Source organism: Sylvia atricapilla, chromosome 2 (genome assembly GCF_009819655.1).
Source record: "Sylvia atricapilla isolate bSylAtr1 chromosome 2, bSylAtr1.pri, whole genome shotgun sequence".
Taxonomy (NCBI): Eukaryota; Metazoa; Chordata; class Aves; order Passeriformes; family Sylviidae; genus Sylvia; species Sylvia atricapilla.
The window spans coordinates 96,670,339-96,685,139 of record NC_089141.1 but is presented as its reverse complement, the minus strand read 5'-3'; the positions used below and the strand labels follow the sequence as shown (position 1 = coordinate 96,685,139).

Sequence of the window (14,801 nt, the reverse complement as noted above, 5' to 3'; positions counted from 1 at the left end):
TGTTCACTGAAGGCAGAATCATCATGAATTTGCTGTCTAATGCTCAGAACTGTTCTCCCCTGAACATAAGTATAAATTAAAGCCTAAACCACCTATTCCCCCAACGCCTTTAAAAGCCAGAATACTGAACTAATTACTGAAAAAGAGATCTGGATCAAGAAGGTGTCTTTATTGTGGTCAGAGTGCCCACACACACAAGCCTGTGCTCCTGCAGACAGTGCCAAGCAGCCCAATCACGACAACTGGTGAGTCAGCATTAAATAGTCACTGTGAAAGGGGGATAACTAGCAAAAGAAAGCTGCTTGAGTTGGAACCTGATTGGAGGGGGATGAGGGAAAAGAACTAAAACAGCAAGCCATACCACAGAAATTGAGAGACAAACTGCTTTCTGCTTACCATCACATTTGTAGAAGAAAAAAATAGAATATTTTGAAAACTGAGTAGATTAAATGTCAGTTCTTATAATTACACCCCGGTAAACAAATATATACAAATATTACTGGTAGCACTTTATGCAGCTAAAATAAATTTCAGCCATTTTGAAATAACACCCAGTAGAACAGGTATTGTGTCTTCTGTTTGGAAAGCTGTTCATTGCAGCAGTGAACTATGAACCATTTGGGAAAAAAAAATTAAAACTAATGCTGCTTTACCTTCTCCTATGAAGGAAATATTTTAAACATTTAACATGAAAACAGAATTTCTCTTTTTCAGAAGCAGCACTTAACATGAGAAAATGGGATGAACTCTGACATTAATGGCTAAAGAACACTAATGAAAAGGAAACCCTTCCAAATACATACATTTGTCCAGTCACTACAAGGGTAAAGGAACACTATGAGGTTTGGATAAGCTTTAGGAAATGAAAAAAAAAAAAAAAAAAAAAAAAAAAAAAAAAAAAAAAAAAAAAAAAGAGCAAATCAACATTCTGCCATTAAAGAAACACAAAGTACTTTTTCTGAGATGAAGGAGGAGGCTTGCACTGACATCTGGAAGAGTGAAATTCATCCTTTACCCTTTACATAGAAGGCTATTATTAAAATCTGTTAAACAGTCATGGCACCAAGTAGCACACCCAGATACCATGGACAACTTGAATCCAACAGGACAACTATGGAAAAAGTGGCAGGGGCAAATAATCTGCCAGCTTTCCACACTGCCATTTTAGAAGACCTCAATAAGGCCTTCACAGGACCTTAATGTCTATTACAGACATCAAAAGAGAAGAAAAATAATCGGTATTTTGCTTTGAAAGAACACACCTTCATATCAGTAAAAAATATGCAATATATTCAGCATCAAAAAATAAAGATATTAGAAGTTTTTTATCCAAACGCATCAACTAAAGAAAAATAGACATGTACTCTACTTTTCATATTCCAAGGATACTACTTACAAAGTGGTCTTCTGTAAGGCATGCTAACTCTAAGTCATGCAGATGCATGATATTAGCCACCTAGAAAAAAATGTAAAAGCTACAGTATTTTCAATTGTGCACCCTGAGAGTACTTCTTTTGATATACTATATATATCATTTTTTTACAATACAACTCCCAAGCTAAAAGAACTTTAGTACTTTTAACTTAAAATTTTTCGATGGAATCATTTTTGTGAGGCTTTTTAGAGTTCTCTTTTAGATGTATCCTTCAAGATTCCCATAACCACCACCTTTTTTAGACCACATATTCAATGGTGTGATAGAGTTGATGGATAAACATTGCTAAGGGCGAAAGCGATCAACAAGGAAGGGGGCTGATGAAGTGCCATATATGTATAAGGAATGACACAAGATACAGAAGGAAGGGAAAAATTGATGCATTGAAACTCCTCAAAGTTTACTACTGCTGTTGCTAAAAAGAGAAAGCCACGTGATATAAAGCATAATCAAAAATTCAAGCTACTTATGTACCTATAAAACTCCCATTTCCAGTTTAAAAATTAAGAGCATTTAAAAAGCAAGCCATTAATATTCTCCAGTTATTTTTCTGTGGTCTCAGAAGTAGCACAGACACATCTGCTTCTGTAAGATGTTCTTTCCAAGTTCAGAAATAGAGCATTTGAAAGAAACCTTTTATCTCTTCAGACAGCTTCCAGAACCTGGAAAACATGTCCATGGAAAGGATATAACTGCAAACTTGCTGCTAGGAATGAACACATGTTCATTTTTAAAAGATAACCAAAAAAAAATTAAACAACTTCTCTTTTATCCTGGACAGTTCACCTTCTACAAGCCTTCTAGGAAAATTAGTCCCTTGGACAACTACACTTCTCTGCTGCCTAATAAAGCAAAAATATTATTAGAAATCTGCTTTTAAAAACAACAGGAAGGCAGTTTCTTTAGTCTGCATGGCATGGGAACAAGGGTGCAATACCTCAATACATCAGGATGTGCAAGATACACAAAGCTGCATTTAGCAGACAGAACCTGCACTTGGTTTCCCAAGTGCCCAAGCAAAGGTAAGTCAATTGAAGGCAGCAGAAGAGGCTTCCAAGGCAGGAAAAGACAGGGAAGCAAGACGAACTGGGAAAGACCTGAGGAATTTCAGAGGGGCTGAGGCAGCATCTCCGCTCCCCACACCATCTTTTGCAGAAACTCTTCCCCCTCAGATTTGCTCATGTGGGATTCTCACATAGCCTCCCCACTTCAGTTCCCAGAGGTACCTGAAGAAAGGTTTCATCTCCATGTTTTCCCACAGCAGCATCCACCACTAAATGGTAACGGAGCTCAGCATCAGAAGCTCCACTTCCCCTCCTCTCCTTCCACCTCGCTGCCCAAGACAGTATGTTTCCATCACTTCTGCCAAGCCAGTTTAGATATCCACATCAGCAGAAATGAAATAAGCCAAAAACAGTTTTTTAGTGGTTTTAGTCCCTGAAGTAGCTCACAATGGTGTCAGACATGAAGGGCTGCAGGGGACAAAAATGAGGAAACTGAAAAGCAAAAAAAAGTGAAAATCAGACCCCACAGCTTCATTAGGTCTTCTGCCAGCAGATGTTACATGACACTGATCATATTTGAGAAGTGCCCCCTTAAAGTACTAGTGCTTAGTCCTTATTCTTCCCCATATGAATTTAAAAAAAAAAAAAAAAAAAAAAAAAAAAAGCCAAATGCTTTCTGGTTTGTTGGACTTTCATTAAGCCAAAATGAAACACAAACACATTCCCCAACAAGTACAGATTTTGCAGTAGAGGGAAGCCATAGGGCTCACCAGTGAACCAATGCAAGGGTTAAGCTTCACCCTGAGAAATCACCACCCTGATTATTGGGTCTCTGAGACAGCACATACACAGGGAGTCAAGGACCACCTTGTTATCTCATGGATTGAGTTAATTCAAGCTTAGCCGCCAGAAACCCCTTAGAAAAATAAAGACTTTGAAAAAGAAATTCAAAACCTTCGAAAACAAAAGAAGTTGTTTCTGTCCCAAAGTTGAAGTGAAATCTTCCCTTTTTTAAAACAGCAGTCACACAGATTACAGCACATCTCACCAATTAATACAACCAGCAGCTAGTCTTGAACAATTAGTTCAATTCACTCAACGCAAATTAGCCCTCATCCAATAGAACATTCATTAAATTCCCTTCTCCAATGTCTCTCTTCCTACCTTTGCCATTCCTCCCATATTATACTCTGTAGCCCATGCTCACCCTTCCTTCAAGCAGAATAGTCAAGTACAGATCATTCCCCACATTCAATTTTTCTCTGTCCCCCTTCACTGTGTGCCCTGACAGAGGAGAAGACATTCCTTGTAAACATGACAGGTAACGCACAATACATTATGCAAAACAAAGACCTAGGCAGATAGCCAACTTCACTAGAAAACAGTCTGCCTCCCTCACTGGGAAAAAAATTTCTTCAAAGATAAAAATTAAAAATTCAGTTAACATCATCTGAGGTCTGCAACAAGTTAAAAAAAAAAAAAAAAAAATAGACACCAAGGAAAGCATATGCCTTTAAATAGCAACTTTCATATGATCCAAAACTTAAAGCCAGTAAAAAACTCATGAAATTTGATAATTTCTACCTGAACGCATGTACTACATTTTGACTTATCAGCCATGCTGTACAGTCAAAACAATACTTGTGTTTCTATGATAAAGCTGCACAACCTGTTACATACTGCAGTGTTAAACAGACAGCTCATCCCTTTCTTGACAATACTGCCATACATAACCTCCAATTTTTTTTGTTTGTTTGGGTTTTTTTTGGTTGGGGTTTTTTTGTTTCTTTGTTTTGTGGGATAAAGGTCTAACATCACAAGCAAAGAAAAATCATAGAATCACAGAATGGTTTGGGTTAGAAAGGACCTTGAAGATCATCTAATTACCCCAAAGTCTAAACTTGAGCCCTGCTGGAACAGGCTCTTCTGTACACTTGCAGTATCTGCTGTCTCAAGGCTCCTGTCACAGATGCCTCAAGGCTTGTCACAGCCTCATTTAGAGCAAGTCGAAGTCAGTGCCATCATTCAGGCATTCAGGTAATGAAGCATCCTGCCTCTACAAATCTGCTTAGATGTGGAATATTTCCAAATTTCTTCTCCAGTTCTCTCCTGCTCTATTTCAGTCAAACACAGAGCACAAGTGAAATAAGGCAGCTCGGACTTGTAACACATGCCAGGCTTGTTTTACATGGCAGGTGCAACTGCTAGTACTCCTGGTAGCATTTACCACTTAGAATAATGGGCATTTTGCTTTCCAAACATATGAGTACTGCCAAATCCAGAGGAATATAATCACAAATTCAAGATTAAGAACAAACTGTGAAACTGCAAAATCTATAAGCAACATAAGCAAAACCTTACAGGCTGCATAATGCTGGGAAAGTATTTTAAACAAAGATGTAAGTGCTTACATGAGAAAAGTTCAGAGTTTATCTGAACAATTAAAACTCAATCATGCACAAACCTTAATGAAAACCTTCACTCCAAATAGGGTACAATCAGTACTGCGAAGTTTTACATGTAGGGATTTTAGATTTTCTTCTTAAACAATGTTAGTTTCAAAAATTATGTCTTTTCTCTCCCAATCTCCCAAAACAAACAGAAAGTACACTTGCAGAAATAAATTCTGAAGAACAGAAGAGAGGCTTTTTTTGGTCTTTTTGATTGTTAATGTAAATCACCAAGTAGTTTTCATCAATCCACACATACACACCTTTTTGTTTTGATTATCTATAGATATAAAGAAGTCATAATACCTTGCAATATCCCAAATCGCTTTCCCTTAAAGTTTCAAAAATTGCAGTAAAATCCAAAAATGAACTCTATCAAGAGCCAGATAATAAGAAGATTCATTCTCAACATTTGACTCTAGCATAGAAATATTCCTTCTTAGTCTTCATCACCTTCTTGCTATTCTCTGTATAAATTATATTTTTTACCAGTAGTTTTCAAAATCTTGCGAGATATCCATCTATTTTGCAGAGCCTTATCTTCCCACATTCCCATAGCTAAAACTGATGCCTGGCAAGTCCACTCACTAACTTAATTATAATTAAAAATGTTGATCATTAAAACTAATGAAAAGTAATTTCTCGGTTTGTGGCCAATAATCAGCCTGTTGAAGGCAGTTTCTGTGCATTGGTAGAAACTTCTACACTACCAGGTCCTAATTTAGGTAAGAGAGACTTTTGAGTCCTGGAGTACATTACATCTCTAGCTCCAACATACTTTCACAGGTTTAGATTTTAAGCAGTTTGGATTTTACTAGGATTTGAAATGCATTAAGTTACTGAAATTTATACTACTGGCACTGTTATTTGCTTCATTTCCAGTCAATGGAATAATTATTGGAAACAGAGTCTCACTGATTATTTTAAAGGTCTTTAAACATACCTTCAATAAATGTGCAGCCCGTTCAGTTCACAGATTTCTTCAAGGTACGTCACAAAACTAATCATTTTATTCATGATTAGAAAAAGCAGCTTTAAACACAGTTTGGCATTATCAGAAGTCAATTCCTGTTCAAGCATGTCCCTATAGTATTTAAACACTGATACTTTATCAGCACCAAAAGTTTCCATAACATGGATCCAAATAGATTACATGCAAACAGACATGAAAACGAGTAATTCATGTACCTAATGGTCTTCCCTGATTTAATAGAGCTATTTGTGCATGACACAGTGGGACTGGAATCCAAAATTTCCTTTCCTCATATTTGATTTTTTGCATTATTTGTCTACAGCAGGTAGAGAGCCTTCTCAGATGATGGTTCATTTTACAAGGGGTGGTAGCTCCTACATGACTTTAGTCAATTCTTTATTCCATCAGATAGATGCTAAGTTGTGACAGATCTGACATAACTGCTTGGAAATGCTTTCAAGAGCAGTAAAATACCCCTTCTGTGCCACATTATGAGTGAAGCTGAGACCATGTATTATCCTCTTATTTCAGGTCATGGTTTGTATTCCCTATGAACAGTTTGGTACACTTCCATAATGATCTAGAATGCTGCAAAATATGGAAACATATCCTCCTTTTTTGTTACTGCCATGGTGAGAATCTGTTTCAATTTAACTGAAATTTCCCACATGAATCTGTCAGGCTGAAAAGGAGGCTCCTCATAAACAAACAAACCAACTGAATCACACAATGAACAAGCAAACCTTCTCCCCCTTCAAAAAACTAAACTGTAAAACACCTCAGGCTCATCCTGGTACCAGGGAAATAGAGGCAAAATCCACAAAAAAAACCTCTTCTGTCTTCTCACATCATATAAAAATTTTAACAAATTGGCTTAAATATGCACACACAAGAATATTGGTGCAGACTACAATTATTAGACAAATCTTATATCCCAAGATTCTTGATTCGGCCATGTCACCAACAAGTTTACATGACAGACTGAAGTCCTCTAAAATAAACCAAAAGCAATCAGAAAAGACGTCTACCTAGAAATAAAAGAATTATATTGAACATTCACATTTTGATTGTTCTTAAATCAAAGCATCAATTCTCAAAGTTTTCATTCCATCTTCTTCACTAATTAGTAGAAGAGGAGAAAGAATTACTTGGAGTTTATTCTCTCTCTCTCTCTCTCTCTTTTTTTTTTTTTTTTGCTTTCTCAAAAAGATTTCTGGAGACAATATTGCTTCTGGTATAGAGAATGTACATATTTATCAGAGTTGCATCATCATTCACTGGCCACTTGACAAGTTTACAGCAGTTCATAATGTAAGGAGTGGTTTTAATAAATCTCTAAACTGCTGAAGTCACTATGACACACAACATTACTAACACTACAAACATTAAAGCATATGTCTCTATTATGTGTGTCAGCTAACAAAACAAAACCGACAAATAATAAAATATAAGGTAAAGCTCCTATATTAATGTGACTAGGCAAATGTGCCACTAAATGCAATGCAGTCCTCAAGGAAAAATGCTGAAATGAATTATTGGTTATTTGAATTATCATCCAGTATAATAAAATCCTTTCTGGAATTAAATTACCTCCTTTGAACATAAAAAGGATAATCATAGGCTTTCTTACTGAGTCTTTTGTAAATACTGAAAATAACTTACAAGGTACAATTTTGTCATTTCAAAGGCTACTCATAAAAATCCAAAAATCATATGCAAAACAGCATCAGTAAGTTAATCACACTTTCAATTGTCTCTCCATTAAGGTAGGGTTTTTTTTAAACTTCACAGGAAAACAAAAACTTGGCAAGGAAAATCACAGATAAAAAAAGGTGCTATTCTGATAAAGACAGAGAAGCATCCCAAAATCTTCTTCAATTAATTAAAAACAATAAATAAATAAATAAGCCAGAAAAAAACAAATTACAAACAACAGACAGGCTAATTTTAGAACTTTAAATCTAAACCCATATATCTGCTTGGCCACATAAAAATAATTAAACCATGAAGTTAAGCAACCTGATTCTCCAAAAAAACAACACCAAACAAACCAATAAACACCAAAACAAACAAACAAAAAACACAACAGAGCTTAGTACTCAGAAGATAGGGGCACAGCTTCTAGACTGTTACATTTTAAAACAGATCTAGAAGAGAAACTTTCACATCAGTCTTTCAGGACGTTTAAAAGCAGTATCTGGAGAGAATAAAACTGAACACAGAACAACAAAAGCTAGAAAGAGAGAGAACAAATGCAAGGCTCCACATCAGTTTAGGCTTCTTTCACTTTTATAAGCAGCAAGAACCCAAAAGTCCAAACATCTGTGCAGGTACCAAGTCAGTCTACCTGACTAGAGATGGCCAGCTTTGGAAAGATAAACACAAAAGATAATAATGTGAGATTTGTCCACCCCAGTGAAAAAGGACTTAGAAAGAAGTTCCTTCTCAGTTAGAAACCTATCTTCAGGCTTAGCATAATCACAGCAAAAAAACTTATTTGACTGTTCTCTGAAAAGAAGAGCTTCCAGGGTTAAAGGATTTTTTTGTTGTCGTTCCAAGGGCCTGACTAGCAAGGATGTGGCTATTCACATCCTATTTTAATGGAATAAATTAAAACTCAGGGATAATGGATGGCAATGCTAAGCTTGAGCAGAAAAGTAAAGATCCAGTAAATTTACCTACCCCACAGGACAAACTAGCATCGCTGTTAAGGGCAGGTCCAAATCTTCCTGGTATCCTCCTGTTTGTTATATGGGGTTAACTCTCCATTAATTATATTTTCAACAGCTACAATGAGGTCTAGATTTCTACTTTCTTACCCCATACCTCAGGCCTTTTTCTTGGAGACTTTCTTTCTGGTGAAAAATTACTCCATGAGTGCAGAACTTCTCCCACAAATGCAACCGTGTGACAGAGATGTTCACCCTACCCTCAGCAGTATTGCCACAGCTTAGAACCTGACAGCCACTCATATAGTCATGTCATTTTATCCCTAGTGTTATCTGACAAAGCTACAAACAGGGACACAGGAGCTTTGTATTCCAACTCTGGAGGGTCACTACCTCACTCAGTCACATTGAGGTAATACCCAGACAAGCCTCTTTCCATATCCAAGTTTTACTTCCTGCTGTGGAAGCTCTGAAATAGAACTGACCTCAACAGACATCACAAAAACAGTCATTCACCATAAAAAAAAAAAAAAAATACACCACCAAACCTAAAAATATATTCTATGAATACAGGTTTAAATTCTTGATAACTTCCATTCACTATTCTGACCTATTGTTTCACAGTTCATCTGTCCAGTACTGACTACAAACTTGACACTGTGCCCTTTTCTCAGATTTACTTTGATCTGAAAACTGTTTCGTGTTCAGAACAGCAGCACCATCCTTTCTCCACTGCATATACCTATGCTCAAGAATCACCACTCCCACTCTTTCTCCAAGCAGCTGCTAAAAAGCAACTGAGAGAGAATACCAGGCAAGACAGACTTCTGAACCAACCTCAGCTGTCAGCTATGCACCTTACCTACAGCACTAATCCTCCATCCCAAATTACAGATGCTACCACACCATACATGCTTATGCTGCTCACATTACAGAAATATTTACCTGCCTTGTACAGCTCCACATCAGAGCACTGATCCATTAAACAAGGCTTGTCAATCATTCTCTACATTTGGAGATCCATTACAATAAAGGTGATTGTTTGTTTGTGGCTTTTCCTCCAGAGAATGACACCATAGGATTTATACCAAAACATTTACTCCAGACCACTACCATACTGGTGAATTTCCAAAGGCGGATGGGGGAGAGGCTGTGTCAAGGAAAGTGTGATCACTATTTATTTCCACATGGTATTTTTGTTTTCAGTATCTGATGGGTATCTCCAAACTTTCAGAATTAATAGAAACTTTATCATGAAGCATCTGTATGTTTCTGCATAGTACACAATGTGATAGACTAAGTCAAGGAAAGGACAAGATTATCAGCGATGATATTTGTCATAAAACCAGTTTGGTATTCCCTCTCATTTCTGCACATAATCCTTTTTTAAATTATTCCCATATTTTTCCACTTACCCAGCAAGTAGGGACAATTGTTGAAGTCATTGTAGAAGCAGAGTCTCTAAAAGACCCTAAACACAAAGGTATCACATAAAAACCCCACACAGGTAATTAAAATTAAAAAAATTATGTATGCCATGCAAATTTTTATACCCAGTAGCAACCTTCTAGGACTTTAAACCTCATCTTAAGCTTATTCCAGATAAAAAATTTTAATGTTAATTGAACAAGACAAAATTAAATTCTTACCAGATCCATTAAAATCATATCATGACTTTAAGAAGCATGCCTTCCAGTAGCCATGTATAACAGAGCTTAGGTGTGCCACTGCCTGCAGAGTCAAGGCTGCAGACTAAAACTGCAATAAAAGACTTGCAACTTAAAATGAGGAGAACTGAATGCACAACAAAATAAAATTTAAAAGAAGTTCAGCACCAGCCATGTTCAAAACAGCTTTCTAAAGGTACCTGCCTGCAAGATCACACTTTCAGTTAAGTATTTTCTTCAGAAAGGCCTTCCTTCTAACAGCAAATAACCGGTATTTTTGGGCAAATTGGTTTTCCAACCCAAACGCACAAAAGGCCTAAAAATGGGGTTTACACTGGAACCTGTCTTCCTCATGAAGCTCTCATAAAATCAGAATAGATACCTGGCTGTAACCTAGGAAACAGCAAGTAAAGTCAACTTCTGTGTAAACTATTATGTCTTTTAACAACCGGAAAATTAGAAATAACAGCGTAGCTCAATACAGAAATCATTTATTGCAATCTAGCAGATAAACACAGTCCATAAGTATTTCACATCCTTAAATGAAGCAAAGGCAGATACAAGCTTTGAAACTTAAATTTGATTTCAGAAGGAACCTTCAGGTCTTCTGAAGGATTTCTATGATTTGTCTTTACTTAAATACAAATCTTAGTTCCGTCTTCAAGTATGTAGAAAGCTACAGATTTTGTACACACCAAGAAAGACCCAAGCTTACAATATATATGTCTAAAAACTGCCATGCATCTGACATAATAAAAATTTTGAATGGCACATCCCTTTTTCTGCCTTTGATTCTAAAACAAGTGTGATGTGAAGACCTCGGGGCTTTTAGTTCTAAAACACCATTTCCCAAAAAGATGGAGAAGGTCACGCAATTCAGTTACCTGGAAATAAATATCCTACTACATGACCTATTCCTTATCCATGTGAGCATATTTTCCATCTCCTCAAAGTTTCCGCTGTAGTTGCTGCTGCTGCTGCAGCTCTAGCGGTATCAGCTGGTAACACCACCCAAGGCAAGCCGAGGGGGCTGCTTGTATTGTCACCGTCACATGGTGTAAAATTGCTGTGAGCAGGATGAGACAATGATGGGCCTGAATGACAGCAGCTGTTCTGTGCTGGCATGCCACAAGCAGAGCTGTAATCACAGCCAGGTGCAATGGTGGGAATTTTGGGGATAAAGGCAGTGCCTGCACCTGTGGCACTCTAACTTTCAGCCATACAATATTTGTTCTTTACAGACCATCTGTCATTTTGACAAGCTCCCTATCTGACCATCACTGGAGCAAGGCACCTTTTTTAGTTCCTTAACAAGGCCTTTCTTCCTTTTGTACAGCATCCAATTTCTGCCACATATGCGCCTCACAAACAGAAAAGGGTATGGTAACTATGGTGTAGGAACCAGTGAATCATAAGAATTTGAAACACTCCTAGTTACAGTGATCAAAGCTAAATCCTTTAGGAAGATTATCCACACCAGAACCCTGGGGAAAAAAAAAAAAAAAAAGTGACTCGAGTACTTTCATACTGCATCTCTGAGATAAAGCACAATCCCCTGTGTAACTGCGAAGGGCTACCTCCAGTTACGTTTAACTACGGTGGGAACATTGTAACAGGGGCTGTTGTGCCTTTTGATCTATCTATGCAGTTCCAGGCCTGGCAACCAGCTGCGAACGCAACAGTCCACAGGCTGAGACCACAACTCTGAGGCCATTCGAGAGAAGGTTTATTCGGAAAACAAAGAAATAGACAAAAACTATACAAATAATCCACACACTTAAACAAGGAGAAGTACGAACGAGCCTTACAAGCAAGGGATAAGAGACGCCAAATCCACTCGCGCCCCTGCACCCATCACCGTGTGAAACGGCGGAGAGGCAGCGCTCACAAATGATGCGAGCGGCGACGATTTCACCACTTCTCTAAAAACAGGGCTCCTGGGGGAAATGCTGTGCCCGAGGGGCGGCGAAGGGGCAGGGCAGGACCCTCCCCGGCGGCACGGCCCGGCCAGGCGCTGCTGGCTCCTCGGAACTTCGCCCCCCGCTCCGGCAGATGACCGATACCCGCACCGCGGCCACCACCCCCCGAACACCAACACACCCCTCAAACACCGCCACCGCGCCCGGCTCCGGCTCTGTCGCCGCTTTGGCATTTTCAGAAGCACTCTGGCCGCCCGTTCTGGCCGGCGTCTCAAGGAGGGCACAGCTCTCGCCCAACTGCGGCCGCAGTTCATTGTCCCTTCGCAATGGAGAAGGGGACGACCCATCCCGCGCAGGGACAGCGGCGCGGCCCGGGCAGGGACAGCGAGCCCCCACCGCCCCACCCCGGCACCGAGACCCTCGCCCCGCGGCCAGAGAAGTTGGGAGCAGCGCGGGCGCTCCCCACGCCGGGCAGCCCCATCCCTCCCTGCCCCCCGCAGGACACGGCAGCGCCCGCAGCCGCGGGACGCCCGCGGTTCGCCGAGCGGCAGCGGTGGCGGCAAACACCTACCCGGAGAGCTTCCCAATCTTCACAAAGCTAAACACATCCATCCATGCGGCCGGCTAGCTCTGCCCGTCACACTCACTCACTCCAGCAGCAGCGGCGGCGGCGGCAGCAGCTCCATGTCGGGAGAAGGTTGCGTCCAGCGGCAGCAACAGCCCTTGCAAAAAAGCAGGAGCCGGCGGAGACAGCGGCTGCTACCCCCCTCCGGCGGGGAGCTGGGCGTGCAGCATCTCGCAGGACCGGCGCTCATCTGCGCGCAGCCCTCCCCCTCGGCTCCCCCCGCCCCGCTCCCGCCTGCCGGCCGCTCTCCCGGGGTAAGCCCGGGGCGGAGCGGGCGCCGGGGCTGCCCGGCGGGAGCGCTGCCCGGCGGGAGCGCTGCCCGCAGCCTGCGCTCCGGGAGCCGGAGGGGGAGGCGGCAGCGCTCCGCCGCCCCTCTGCAGTGCCCCGCAGGAGGGAGGCGGCGGGGGTGCTGAGGAGAGCGCAGCGTGTCTGGGGCTGGCTTCTCCTGCCGCCGGCGGTGTGGCCGCTCCGCTGGGCGAGCGGGGGGCGGCCCTGAGCGCCCATCGCCCGCCCCAGCCCGAGGAGGCGCTGCGGCCGCCGGGCCGAGCCCGGGGCTCCCCCAGGGCCCCCCGGAGCCGCGCTGCCCGCCAAGGAGGGCAAGGCGTCGGGGTGTGAGGGGCACGGCTGCGGTCCCCCGGGGCGGGGGCCGGAACGCTGAGCGGGAGCGGAGCCCTGGTAAGGGTAGCAGGCGACGGCTCCCCGGTCCGGGAGCTGCACCCTGGGCCTTGCAACGCAAAAACTTGGAAGGCAGAGAGCCGTCTTTGCTTCGACGATCACACTGCTCCATACAGCCCCCAGGGTGGGGAAGGGCCTTTGGCTTTCAGCCTTCGCACCGGGCGCTCATCAGTGGTGGACCGAGGACAGGCGCCGGGCTGAAATCCACCGCCTGGCTTCTGGCACCATCCTGTGACCTCTCTATACACGCCGGGAAAGAGACCTGAACGGAGTCCTCGTTGTGACAGGAACATGACAAGGCCGGTTTATAGCAACGTAATTAAAGTCAAGCGTTCTTCATACCGCATCTTGTGGAAAAATGATAAATCCACGACTCCTGACACAAGAACAATAAAAATGTATTGCCTTTTGTCCTGCATCAGGCTTTAAATGAGGCACTGGAGTTTAGGTCTCCATAAGTTTCCCCTGAGTGAGCAGAACAGAAAGGCAGGTGAAATTCAAATTCGTCTCCACGCAATCTCTGCACTGCAATACAGTAATTCTCAGTACGGGAATGGATTTTCTCCGTTTAATTGTTTTCATTTGTGTGTTTGTTGTCAGAATAGATTGATATGTGCTTTACTTTGTGCCTTCATAGCTTCAGTCTCTTCTGCAGGCTTGCACCTGCACTCTCCCACCAAGCAAGAACTTAGAAAATTACAGTAGAGCTCAACACATACACTCCTGCAGCCAGATGAAAACAATGCACTTTTTTAATATTACAACTTGTATTGATAAGAGAACAAAAAGAACAGGCCGTACTAACACTCAGTGTGAATTGGGTTTCAAAGTATTCTTTAAAACAATAGCAACAAAGAATGATTGATCATCTATTTATATTGGGAGAACATTGAACTGCCTGCTAAAATGCTGGCCATAGCGTGGATGTGGACGGCTTGGGCATATTCAGAAACACCATATGAAATATTTTGTGCCAGTGCATCAAAATATTTATGTGGTACTTACGTGTAGTCTTATTTATTTATTGTTATACTAGATTTTTTTTAAGCTGCAGAACCTGTGCCTGTCATTCACGCTGCTCTATTGATTGGTAAAAGCTACAAAGATAACACAGTTTCAGCTGGTTAGAAACTGATTTATTTATAAATCTGTCATTATTTATTTATAGACTGAGGAGATAGGCCAAGAACCTACAAAGCTAAGTGAGGCTGATGAAATGATACACCATATATAAAATTAAGCACATATGTTCTGTATCAAACAAGGTTCTCATCTTGAGCACTTCATGCTCCAAGGTTTCTCACATAAAGGTGCCTTAAAGCATAGTGGTGAGTGCCAGAGAAATGAAGAAATTCTAAGGGGTCACTGGAATTTCTCTGCTTTC

At 41.2% G+C, this 14,801-nt stretch overlaps 1 protein-coding gene across 1 annotated transcript in view; it reads right to left on the bottom strand.

Moving 5' to 3' along the window:
- LOC136358061 (FERM and PDZ domain-containing protein 4-like) overlaps positions 1–12,835 on the bottom strand; it is a 248,106-nt gene extending 235,271 nt beyond the window's left edge. The window contains exon 1 of the mRNA XM_066313886.1: positions 12,689–12,835. Coding sequence (XP_066169983.1) covers positions 12,689–12,729 — 41 coding nt within the window. The 5' untranslated portion in view covers positions 12,730–12,835. The remainder of the gene's footprint in view (positions 1–12,688) is intronic.
- Positions 12,836–14,801: the final 1,966 nt, after the last annotated feature.